This window comes from Babylonia areolata, chromosome 5 (assembly GCF_041734735.1).
Source record: "Babylonia areolata isolate BAREFJ2019XMU chromosome 5, ASM4173473v1, whole genome shotgun sequence".
NCBI lineage: Eukaryota > Metazoa > Mollusca > Gastropoda > Neogastropoda > Buccinidae > Babylonia > Babylonia areolata.
In genome coordinates, this window is record NC_134880.1 from 46,010,638 (window position 1) to 46,023,515 (window position 12,878).

At 42.2% G+C, this 12,878-nt stretch overlaps 1 protein-coding gene across 1 annotated transcript in view; it reads left to right on the forward strand.

Annotated features, from left to right (window-relative positions):
* Nucleotides 1-12,878, forward strand: part of LOC143282098 (uncharacterized) — a 39,802-nt gene that overhangs the window by 23,054 nt on the left and 3,870 nt on the right. Inside the window, exons 12-15 of the mRNA XM_076587591.1 lie at nt 4,241-4,301; nt 9,281-9,388; nt 9,872-9,936; nt 11,708-11,779. Of these exons, the coding sequence (XP_076443706.1) occupies nt 4,241-4,301; nt 9,281-9,388; nt 9,872-9,936; nt 11,708-11,779 (306 nt within the window). The remainder of the gene's footprint in view (nt 1-4,240; nt 4,302-9,280; nt 9,389-9,871; nt 9,937-11,707; nt 11,780-12,878) is intronic.

The following is a 12,878-nucleotide window of genomic DNA, read 5'->3' on the forward strand; positions in this document are numbered from 1 at the left end:
TTTTTGCTCAAACAGGAACTTCTTTTGCTGAGCATAGAAGTTATATTTCTGGTGCATGTCTTTGCTACAGATAGTAAAATAGTGAAACTAATTAACGCTACGGGGGTTAATTTCAAACTGATCTTTCTCATCTTAAACATTACATTTTGAAATTATACTCAATGCATAAAAAGCTTGTGTGTTTTACTCTCAGTGTACAGGGCTTTCACTAAGTGGTCTTTTTCGGAAAATACTAAAATCAATACTACGAGTGGACTTTATAGATCTATTGGCTGAGCCCTGAAGGTCATGGGCAAAAATCAATTGCGTACACATATTTATACATATTCAAAGCGCATGCTCATATTCCACACGAACGCGAAGGACGCCATTTTGTTTCAAGTTGTTGACCTGCCCGTTCAATCCTATATTCAATCGACAATACACGATAACATGTGATGGAAAGTTGGAGAAGGAGACCGTTAAATATTTATTCAGAGAAAGAATTGTGAACGCCTCATCATTTACTGGATTATGCTCCAAACTGCCATAACAATATCAACAAAATCAGTTGAGATTCACAGTTTAAAATAATGAACCATGAGAGTTAATACCCTTGATGAAACGTAAAAATTTCCAGTCTTGACTTTTCTCAAAATGAAGTCCTTTTCACTTCATACAACGTTTATAAGTACTTGTATTTGGCTCTACATGTTATTAGTTTAACAAAATACTCAATTTTCATACCAACTTTTAAACTATAAAACTAGAATGAACATAAAAGAGAAATTGAATCTACCATGTGTATGATTCCCGGTGGGTGTAACTAAACTTGTACATCTATCTAGATCCAGAGAAAACGGCTAAATGTTGCAGTGTGATTGCGGCGATAGCCACGTCTCCTTTACCGCGGACTTAAAAATTATTTTTAATTGCCCTTAAAGATTTTTTTAATGCCCAAGATACACCAGAATAATATGATTTAAACAGCGTTCTCACTGCGAATGCTGCAATTGATTTATCGCCCTTTTAAAAAAGCATGTTTAAGTGTTAATTTTATGAACGTCAGTTAAGGAGCCATGATAGTGTATTGGGTAAGACAGTTTCTTCTCACCCGAACACGCGGGGTTCGAATCTGCCATCAGGACTTTTTTTCTTCTCTTTTTTCTTTTTTAACCCGAAGCTTTATAATAACAAATACAGAACACATTTTAAGGATTAGATTTTTAAATCTGTCTGTCTGCGATTGTTGATGGACGGAGAGAGGAAAAGGGCTGTATGGGTATGAATGCCTGGTGTGTGTGTGTGTGTGTGTGTGACCTATTTATTTTGTGATGTGCACAGACAAATGAATGTTATAAAGTGCATCTGCATCAGTATATGTATGTGTAATTGTATTTGTAAATGCTCTGGGCTCTCAGGAGATAGGGCGACCAAATATTCATTATTTTTTATAGCTGATGGGAGATGGGGGAATTACTGAAGGGGTCTACCCACTGGTGTGGTTGGGAGATGGGGGATTACTGAAGGGATCTGCCCTACCCACTGGTGTGGATGGGAGATGGGGGATTACTGAAGGGATCTACCCTACCCACTGGTGTGGTTGGGAGATGGGGGATTACTGAAGGGGTCTACCCACTGGTGTGGTTGGGAGATGGGGGATTACTGAAGGGGTCTACCCACTGGTGTGGTTGGGAGATGGGGGATTACTGAAGGGATCTGCCCACTGGTGTGGTTGGGAGATGGGGAATTACTGAAGGGGTCTACCCACTGGTGTGGATGGGAGATGGGGGATTACTGAAGGGATCTGCCCACTGGTGTGGTTGGGAGATGGGGGATTACTGAAGGGATCTGCCCACTGGTGTGGTTGGGAGATGGGGGATTACTGAAGGGATCTACCCACTGGTGTGGTTGGGAGATGGGGGATTACTGAAGGGGTCTACCTAATGGTGTGGTTGGGAGATGGGGGAATTACTGAAGGGATCTACCCACTGGTGTGGTTGGGAGATGGGGAATTACTGAAGGGATCTGCCCACTGCTGTGGTTGGGAGATGGGGAATTACTGAAGGGATCTACCCACTGGTGTGGATGGGAGATGGGGGATTACTGAAGGGATCTGCCCTACCCACTGGTGTGGTTGGGAGATGGGAAATTACTGAAGGGATCTGCCCACTGGTGTGGTTGGGAGATGGGTGATTACTGAAGGGATCTGCCCACTGGTGTGGATGGGAGATGGGGGATTACTGAAGGGGTCCACCTAATGGTGTGGTTGGGAGATGGGGGAATTACTGAAGGGATCTACCCACTGGTGTGGTTGGGAGATGGGGAATTACTGAAGGGATCTACCCACTGGTGTGGATGGGAGATGGGGAATAACTGAAGGGATCTACCCACTGGTGTGGATGGGAGATGGGGAATTACTGAAGGGATCTACCCACTGGTGTGGATGGGAGATGGGGAATAACTGAAGGGATCTACCCTACCCACTGGTGTGGTTGGGAGATGGGGAATTACTGAAGGGATCTACCCTACCCACTGGTGTGGATGGGAGATGGGGGATTACTGAAGGGATCTACCCACTGGTGTGGTTGGGAGATGGGGAATTACTGAAGGGATCTACCCACTGGTGTGGATGGGAGATGGGGAATAACTGAAGGGATCTACCCTACCCACTGGTGTGGTTGGGAGATGGGGAATTACTGAAGGGATCTACCCACTGGTGTGGTTGGGAGATGGGGAATAACTGAAGGGATCTACCCACTGGTGTGGTTGGGAGATGGGGAATAACTGAAGGGATCTACCCTACCCACTGGTGTGGTTGGGAGATGGGGAATTACTGAAGGGATCTACCCACTGGTGTGGTTGGGAGATGGGGAATTACTGAAGGGATCTACCCACTGGTGTGGTTGGGAGATGGGGAATTACTGAAGGGATCTACCCTACCCACTGGTGTGGTTGGGAGATGGGGAATTACTGAAGGGATCTACCCACTGCTGTGGTTGGGAGATGGGGAATTACTGAAGGGATCTACCCACTGGTGTGGTTGGGAGATGGGGAATTACTGAAGGGATCTACCCACTGGTGTGGTTGGGAGATGGGGAATTACTGAAGGGATCTACCCACTGCTGTGGTTGGGAGATGGGGAATTACTGAAGGGGTCTACCCACTGCTGTGGTTGGGAGATGGGGAATTACTGAAGGGATCTACCCACTGCTGTGGTTGGGAGATGGGGAATTACTGAAGGGATCTACCCACTGGTGTGGTTGGGAGATGGGGAATTACTGAAGGGATCTACCCACTGCTGTGGTTGGGAGATGGGGAATAACTGAAGGGATCTACCCAGTATAGCGGGTGGGATATGGGGAATTACTGAAGGGGTCTATCCACTGGTGTGGTTGGGAGAGGAGGAATTACTGGCCTCCGACAGTGACATCGCCAAAAGACGAAGGCAGTGCTCTTCTCCAACATGGTAGCTTGACAAACAAAAACAAAATGTTCGCAAAAAATGCACCCTCTGGTGACTTCATTATGGCAAAATTTATCATACTGTGGATATTTGGAAGCATTTTCTTTTTTTTTTCTTTCTTTTTTTCTCAGAACGTAGATATAGTGGAGGGAGACAGCTTTCTCCCGGTTTGCCATTGCCGCGAAAAAGTACCGTCGGTTTTCAACCGCCGTTCGTTGGTTTTTAACGGTCACTCTTCGGTTTTCAACAGTCAGTCGTCGATCATTAACTGTCGGTCAGTCATCGGTTTCCAACGGTCAGTCATCGGTTTTCTTTGACTGACAATGTGGAGGAGTTAGAGACACATGACAGGGAGGAGAGGACGTTACATTGATGCATCTGAAGATGATTACTACAATAATAATGTAGCTTGCATTGCGGCAGGTGAATGTTTCACCTTGGTAACGCTTAGAAGTTAATGCATCTGAAGATGATTATTGTCATGTAGCTTGTAATTTGATCAGTGAGTAGTTCACTAAAGTAACGATCTCTCTCTCTCTCTCGTTAATTTTAATCTGCATTAAAGTAATTCAAAACATGAACCATTAAAACAAACAAAATATAAAAAAGATAACAAGTATATTGGTAAAATTATAAAACCTAGTTAGAAAATAAAACATATATATAAAGAGCGCCCCCCCCCCCCTCTCCACCATTAGATACTGCTCAAATATATATAAATATATTATCATGAAAAGGTCACAGGATGATGACAAAAGATGATCACGTGTCACTTAACACCGTGCTGATTGGCAGGAACACGTTCAGCATGGTGTCACTGGCCTTACACGAGACTGTCCCTGGCCACCATCTGCATGTAAGTTCACATGATACTGCGTGTTCATTGTCAACATTGTCAAGCTGTGGAGTTTTGTTGTTGTTGTTGTTTTTTCTTCTTCTTCTTCTTCTGTTTCCTCTTTTGCCTGAGTAAATGGCGGTTACGTTAGCTGCAGCAGCACTTGCTAAATGGCTGTCCTGTGTATTCGTTTGTTGACTTTGTTGCTGCTTGGTTCTTTTGTAGTAGGCATACCTACAACGGAAATGAATACCTACTTCTTTTTATTTCAAATATTCAGGTGTGTACAGGTACACAATTTGGGACTTCTTTTTTTTTTAAAGCCTTTTTGGCTTTTCAACGCCCCTTCTTAATATAGAAAGAGTTTAGGGTTGCGTACATGCGTATGAAATTTTTAAAATGTTCATTCATCAAAATCGAATGGTTTTATTAATGATTTAGAGTCATTGTCTAGAAGATTCTTGAACTGGTCAATAGTTTTAGCTGTTTTTGTTGAATTATTCAGTGCATCCCATCCTTTAACTGCTCTAAAGCTAAAAGAAAACTTACGAATATTTGTTCTACAAAATTTTGTGAAAAGGTTAGTATTTGAACTTCTGGTAACATAGAGTTTGTTAGTAGAAAAGAAGGTGCACCTTTGAATTCACCTCCATGTCCCAGGTTTTCTCCAACTCGCCATTCTACTCTCCCCTCCTCCTTTCCTAACTTTTAAACGAACAGTGGTGGGTCGATTAACTGACTGGCTGGCTGATCACACTCACTGCAGTTATCAGATGTTAGACTTGGACCACCGCCAAGGAGAGTATGTTCAGGTTTCAGGTTTTAATTATCCTTTCACCCCTATTGGAGTATGGAGGATTACTGCAAAATACTCTTTTCGTGCCCATAACAAACATTTCCAAATACACAACAATGTCACATAAAAGTTGAGAAAACACAAATGTCTTTTAACTCCAAAAGTATAACTAGGCAACATTTGCAAATCTAATCATCCTACTTACAGCTAAAATGACTATTTTGCCTCCTTTGAGCATATTACAAAAATTAAAAACCGATTTTGGAGACAAATATTTTTTAGGAACATATCTATTTCGTAACTGATCATAATTGGGACATTCCATTATAAAATGAAACTCATCACCAATCACAGACATGTTACAAACCTTACAAAACCGTAACTCTCGTGGTATGCCTTTGTGTCTCCCTGTTTCTATTTCCAGCTTATGATTACTACTTCGAAATCTGAAGAAGCTGATAACATAATTATCAGGCATTTGACTTATATATTTTTCTCTACCAAATCCACTTTTGAAATTTCGATAAAACAAACATTTACTACTCGCCTCTAGAGCATGTCTCCATAGATTTTGAAAACTATCTCTCAAAGCAATGTTGACATTCTTGCAGAAAGATTCCCTCTCCAAGAAGAATTGACCATCCCAAACACAGTCATACCCTGCTTCTATCCCTGGTCACTCCGGTTTGTCACTGTCAGGATGACGTCAGAAGGATGACGTAAAAACATGTAGACGGAGTTTCCCAACGTTCTGTGGAAGTGTCAGCCAAGGAATGCCATGCTCACAGGCACTTATATCTCATGTAGTCTATCTATAGTATATTAGTGGATGTTGTTATTCTCCATGATCAGTTGCACGGTGGTGGTGATCCGGACCAGTGACCAGATACAGGGAGTTATTAGAATGGTTCTTTATTGTGGAGTGTTGGCCTGGAGGTGACGCGTCCGCCGAGGAAGCGAGAGAATCGGAGCGCACTGGTTCGAATCACGGCACAGTTGCCAGTATTTTCTCTCCCTCCACTTGACCTTGAGTGGTGGTCTGGACGCTAGTCATTCGGACGAGACTGTCAACCGAGGTCCCGTGTGCAGTATGCACTTAGCGCACGTAAAAAAAATCCACGGCAACAAAAGGGTTGTCCCTGGCAAAATTCTGTAGAAAAATCGATTTCGACAAGGAAAATAAATGAAAAAAAAAAAAAAAACAAGAAAAAAAAAACAAAAAAACTGCAGGCAGGATGATGGAGTCTCCCGTCGGTCCGACGGATGAGTAGGCAGGCAGGTAGGCAGGAAAAAAGGAAAACATGCAAAAAAAATGGTCGGCGGTCTCAGTCTAGCGACGTGCTGTCCCAAAGGAAAGCAGCCCGAATTTCTCACAGAGAAATCTGTTGTGACAAAAAAAAAAGAAAAAAAAAAGAATAATACAATACAGTACAATACAATACAACACAATACAATACAATCATCGGAAATTAGGGCAAAACATTGTAGAAGTCAATGTGGAATTTCGAGTAAAGACGGTTGGATTTCCCGTGAATAGATGGAATGTGGCCAAGGATGAAGTAAAACAGTTTGTTGTCAGTCACCTGGAGACAGATCGAGTGACGCTTTAGAAATGTTTGACCATTGGGGGACTCATGAGCAGATAAGCATTATGCCACTGGTTGAGGTACTGGCTGCTTTGGTTGGTGCCCCTGTTGTTGAATGATCTGTCAAAGGAGGGTAGAGGCACAAAGGATGATCAACTCCACGTTCTTTGGCATTTCCTGTACGTGATGATGATAATGCTAATAATAATAATAATAATGAACACTTGTTGAGCGTTTTCCTCCCTTAAAGGATGCTCAAAACGCTATACAAGAAACATTAAGCACACATACACGTGCAGCGACAAAAACAACAACGAAAAAACTACAACAACAACAAAGAAACGAAATACGAAACGATTTAACGCGTAAAAGCAGAAAACAGATTCAAAAACTACGTGTATTGCATTACTTAATTATACACTCGCACACGCACACACACACACACACACACACACACAAACTAACACTGACACTCATGCACACACACACACACACACACACAGAGTTTTCATGGCGCGCGCACATAAACTCATCTGCAAACACACACACACACACACACACACACACACACACACACACACACACAGAGTTTGCATGGCTTATAGCTGAATGTCATTGAAAAGACATGGACAGATTTAAAAAAAAAAAAATTGAAATGAGGGAGAGTGGCGAAGATGGTGAGGTAAACTGTTCCAGACAGATTGAGCTGAATGAGAAAAAGAAGAATCACCGTGGGATCGGGTTTTTAACACGGAGATCAAGCAGCCGCCGTGAATCGGAAGATCATACAACCAGGATGGTTCGGGTTGGTAAAATAGGATAAATATTTCCTGTTAATAGTACGTTCTGTAATTATATGGTAGGGGTGTTGTGTGGTGTAGTGTCCTGGCCTAGTGGTAACACGTCCGCTCAAGTGAGCGAGAGAATTTGAGCATGCAGGTTCGAATCCCACACTCGGCAATATTTCCTCCCTCTCCACTAGACCTTGAAGTGTGGTCTGGACGCTTGTCAGTCGGTATTGATGATAAACCGAGGTCTCATGTTTAGCATGCACATAGCGCGCGTAAAAGAACCCACGGCAAGAAAAAAAGGATTTTGTCCCTTGGAAAATCCATTGTGATAGTTTGATAGGAGAACAAACACACTTGCAAGGAGAAAGATGGTGGAGGGGTGGCGCTTAACTGTGGCGACGCGTTCTCATTGAAGAAAGTAGTCCAGTACACTTTCTATAAATCTCGGTCAGTTATGTTTCTAAGGAAAAAAAACAACAAAACTTCTCTTTCCTTTATCAAATGTATACATCTACATGTCAATTCAGCCTGGGAGCTGGGTTGGGCTTTTATTTTTATTTTTTATTTTTTTTATTTTTTTTATATATATATTTTTTTTTCAAACCTATTGCAAATGTATAAAATAAGTATTTAGCAGGTAAAAAGACCTGGTCATAATTTTGATTTGTTTACATGACTTCTTGGTTTAAACATCATTTTATTATCAAAGGTAAATACCGACATTGCAAACATCATAGAGCAGGAAAAGGCCGAAGTTCTTCAATCGTAAACAGGATTATTCCGATCTATGTTTTGTTGTAATCCAGTACAGTTCTCACATTGCCTAGAAATTGTGTGTAGAGGGGGTGCAGGTTAATGTGTGTGTGTGTGTGTGTGTGTGTGTGTGTGTGTGTGGAGGCTCATGTACGTTTATGTGTATTTGACTGTGCTTTCATATCTGTGAAACTGCATGTTTGGTGCATATCTGTTATGCATATGTGTGTGTCTGCATGTTTTACATTTATTTGCTTATTTATCATCATTGTTGTCTTTTTTAAATTTATTTATTCATTTTATTTATTTATTTATTTATTTTATTATTATTATTATATTATTATTATTATTATTATTATTATTATTGTATTACCTTTTTTAAGAAATATTATTTATTTATTTGTTTATTTATTTATTTGTACGCTTATAGTTGACTTCATCAAGTTTTTGCGCCTTATACATATTATTATCAGTAGTTCTTTTTTTATGTATTTATCTATTATTTATTTACTTTCTTTTCTTTTCTCAAGGCCTGACTAAGCTCGTTGGGTTACGCTGCTGGTCAGGCATCTGCTTGGCAGATGTGGTGTAGCGTATATATGGACTTGTCCGAACGCAGTGACGCCTCCTTGAGCTACTGAAACTGAAACTGAAACTCACATCCGTCATTTCAGAAATCCTGCTGTTTCTCATAGTTCCCATCATTTCAAAATGCATTCTTTGTAAATAAGGCGTTGATTATGGCATGGTTTGCTTTGTAGTGTATTTGGTGTGCAAATACCCTCAGAAACAAGACTATTTACGTCTCCTTTCTATGTAAACTATCACCTATGCCGCGATGGTTAAGTGTGTGTGTTTGTGTGTGTGTGTGTGTGTGTGTGTGTGTGTGTGTGTGTGTGTGTGTGTGTGTGTGTGTGTGTGTGTGTGAGCGAGTGAGTTTGTGTATGTGTGTGTGTGTGTGTGTTGTTGTGTTGTTTTGTGTGTCAAACTGAGGTGGTATTGTACAGCGTTCGGAGAGCGGTATGAAAGCACTCCACCAGTGTCGCCTACTATTGTTGCTGTGGCGTGTTGCAGAACTCCTATCGGGGGGCTTCAGATCTGCCCAGTTTCCTGAAGCACGTCGAGTATGACAGATACTATGCTGTTCCCTATCACTTTCAGTTCTATTCTGCCCAAAATGAGGTAGGCTATGTCGTTAGCAAGTGCTTTGTTGTGTTGTTTATGCACGTGCGTGCGTGTGTGGTTGTGTGTGTTGTGTGTGTTGTGTGTGTGTGTGTGTGTGTGTTGTGTTGTCTTATTTGTTTGTGTGTGTGTGTGTGTGTGTGTGTGTTAATGTGCGTGCAAGTGTGAGATATTTGTGTGCGTGCGTGTCTCGGGGATGTGTATGTTATGTGTGCGTACATGTGTGAGATGTGTGTGTGTGTGTGTGTGTGTGTGTGTGTGCTCGCGCATGCGCGCGCGTGTACATGCACGTGTGTGTGTGTGTGTTGTGGTTTTTTTCAATATCATGCGTTGACAAAGGATCAATAAACAAGATTTGATGACCCGATGATATATGATTACTAAAGTAATGTGAAAATGGAAGCCAGTACATCACCCCTGATGTATCGGCCAATGCCGGAACGTGCAGTGACAGGTATGGCGTCATTCTGTGTATTGCTTCAGGGCTGGGCCTTGTATGCCGAATACCTAGGAGAAGAGATGGGAGTGTACGCCAACGACTACGAAATGTGAGTCGCCGGTATACCGTGTACGGGTGTAGCAGCTTATTCACACCCCAGTCGCTTATTACGCTGGGGGGGGGGGGGGGGGGGTCCAAAACTGGTACTAGCCCAGATTAGAATCCCTAAGACCCCCGAAAACGGAGTATGGCTGCCTACATACACGTAAAAGCCCACTCGTGTCCACACGAGTGAACGTGGGAGTTGCAGCCCCCGAACGAAGAAGAAGAAGATGATGATGATGAAGACAGGTCTGGAATTGTCATCGCCTGGAGCCAAACCAGTCAGAAATGAAGACCCCTTTTTATTCAATTTAATCAATGAAGGCTGTAAGAGAAGGACTCCCCGATGTCTGCTTTCGTCAAGCTGTAGTAGGAGATAGGGTAGCAGAAACACTGAGGTGAAGGCCAGCCCAGAAAGTGCCCCCCACCCCACCCCCACCCCCCCGCCCCCCAACCCCACCCCCGCACCCCCGCACCCCCGACTTCAATTTTCAATAGCTTAAAAAAAAAAAAAAAAAATCGTCATGTAGAAAGGGAGTAATTTTCAACAATCGGGGGTCCGGGGAAGGGGGTGGGGGGGGGGGGGGGGGGGTCAATTTTGACTGGCTTCAAATGACCCCATGGGTCAATCGAAAGCTGGTCCAGAATGATCCCAGGGGTATTTTGATGCTGTTACACCGGTACTGTGTAAAGGAGTGTGTGTGTGTGTGTGTGTGTGTGTGTGTGTGTGTGTGTTTCATGGGGTTGGAGGTGGTGGAAGGGGTAGGGCAGTTTTGTACTATCAGATGAGTGGCTGCATTCTGGGCCTTTCGCTTCAACATGGGGACCGCTGCCTACACTATGCACCACTGCCTGCACTATGCACCACTGCCTAATATGCACCATTGCCTACACTATGCACCACTGCCTGCACTATGCACCATTGCCTAATATGCACCATTGCCTACACTATGCACCACTGCTTGCACCATGTACCACTGCCTACACTGTGCACTATTACTTGCACTATGCACTATTTCTTGCACTATGCACCACTGCTTGCACTATGCACAACTGCTTGCACTATGCACCACTGCCTACGCTATGCACCACTGCCTACAGTATGCACTACTGCTTGCACTATGCACTACTGCTTGTACTATGCACCACTGCTTGCACTATGTACCACTGATTGCACTATGCATCACTGCTTACACTATGCACTACTGCTTGCACTATGCACCACTGCCTACACTATGCACCACTGTTTGCACCATGTACCACTGCCTGCACCATGCACCACTGCCTGCGCTATGCATGACACTATGCACCACTGCCTGCACTATTCATCTACACTATGCACCACTGCCTGCATTATGCATCTACACTATGCACCACTGCTTGCACTATGCACTACTACACTATGCACCACGCACCACTGCCTGCACTATGCATCTTCACTATGCACCACTGCCTACACAATGCACTGCCTGCTCTATGCACCACTGCTTGCTCTATGCACCACTGCTTGCACTATGCACCACTGCCTGCTGATCACGATTCCTCTTCATCTATAAAACACACACACACACACACACACACACACACACACACACACACACACACACACACACACCAGCAAACTCTTTTCTTTTTAAAATCAATATCCTTTCATAATTCATGCCACCTTAAAACAAACTTTGATAATCAACTGAAGAACTTTAATTGTAGACGACATTTTCATTAACTTGCTTATCTATTGCTGCCAGAGTTCAACAGATGTATGTGACTGGTTTCAGGATGGGTCGCTACGGAAATGAAATGCTTCGTGCCTGCCGTCTGGTGGTGGATACAGGGATGCATTACTTTGGGTGAATCATCAGCTGAACTCTGTACACTGTTTATTGTCATGTTATACGTCAGGTTATCTTATTGACTCACATTACTTTGGGTGAATCATCAGCTGAACTCTGTACACTGTTTATTGTCATGTTATACGTCAGGTTATCTTATTGACTCACATTACTTTGGGTGAATCATCACCTGAAATGTGTACACTGTTTATTGTCATTTTATACGTCAGGTTATCTTATTGACTCACATTACTTTGGGTAAACCATCATCTGAAATCAGTATTCTGTCTTTTGTCATGTTAATCATCATGTTCTCTTATTAATTCGTATTTCTTCGGGTTAATCATCGGCCGAAATCTTACATCTTGGATGAATCACAAGCCAAATCTGCATATTGACTATTGTCGTGTTACAAATCACGTTCTCTTATTGACTCACATTACTTTGGGTGAATCATCAAGTCAAGTATGTACATTTTTGTGTTGGTGTCTTTTTTAAATTTTTTTTTATAAAGTGTTGGTCTTTGAGACCCACAAAGTCTGAGTATGAGTTGTTTGCTAATTAACCAAGATAAAAAAAAAAGGGGGGGGAAAAAGCGTGAACAGTTACTGTAAAGAATTTGATGAAAACTTGAAATATCGAGTCAATATGATAATTAGAAAATGGATTTTTTTTATTTTTTAGAATAAAATTGATCAACAGAACCCTCAAAGAAAGGATAAAACATGCGCCTACATCTCAGAAACAGCAGGTGGATGTTAGGTGGAAATCACTTGGATTCTAATACATAACTTACATTATCACTGGCACTTATTTCCTTCGTGAATATATCTATCAAATCACTGGCACTTGTTTTCTTCGCGAATATGTCTGTCAAACCACTGGAACTCATTTCCTTCGTGAATACATCTATCGAATCACTGGCACTTATTTCCTTCGTGAATACATGTATCAATAATTCAGTTGAATACATTCCACCTCGTGGCACAGTTTGCAGATTTTAATATGTATCAAGTGCAGAAATGTGTAGTAGAATTATCAGTTATCATTGTCATGAGTTTGATTTATGTCTCATTTTGCTTTATTTTCTTCTTCTTTTTTTTTCCATTAAAGTCAA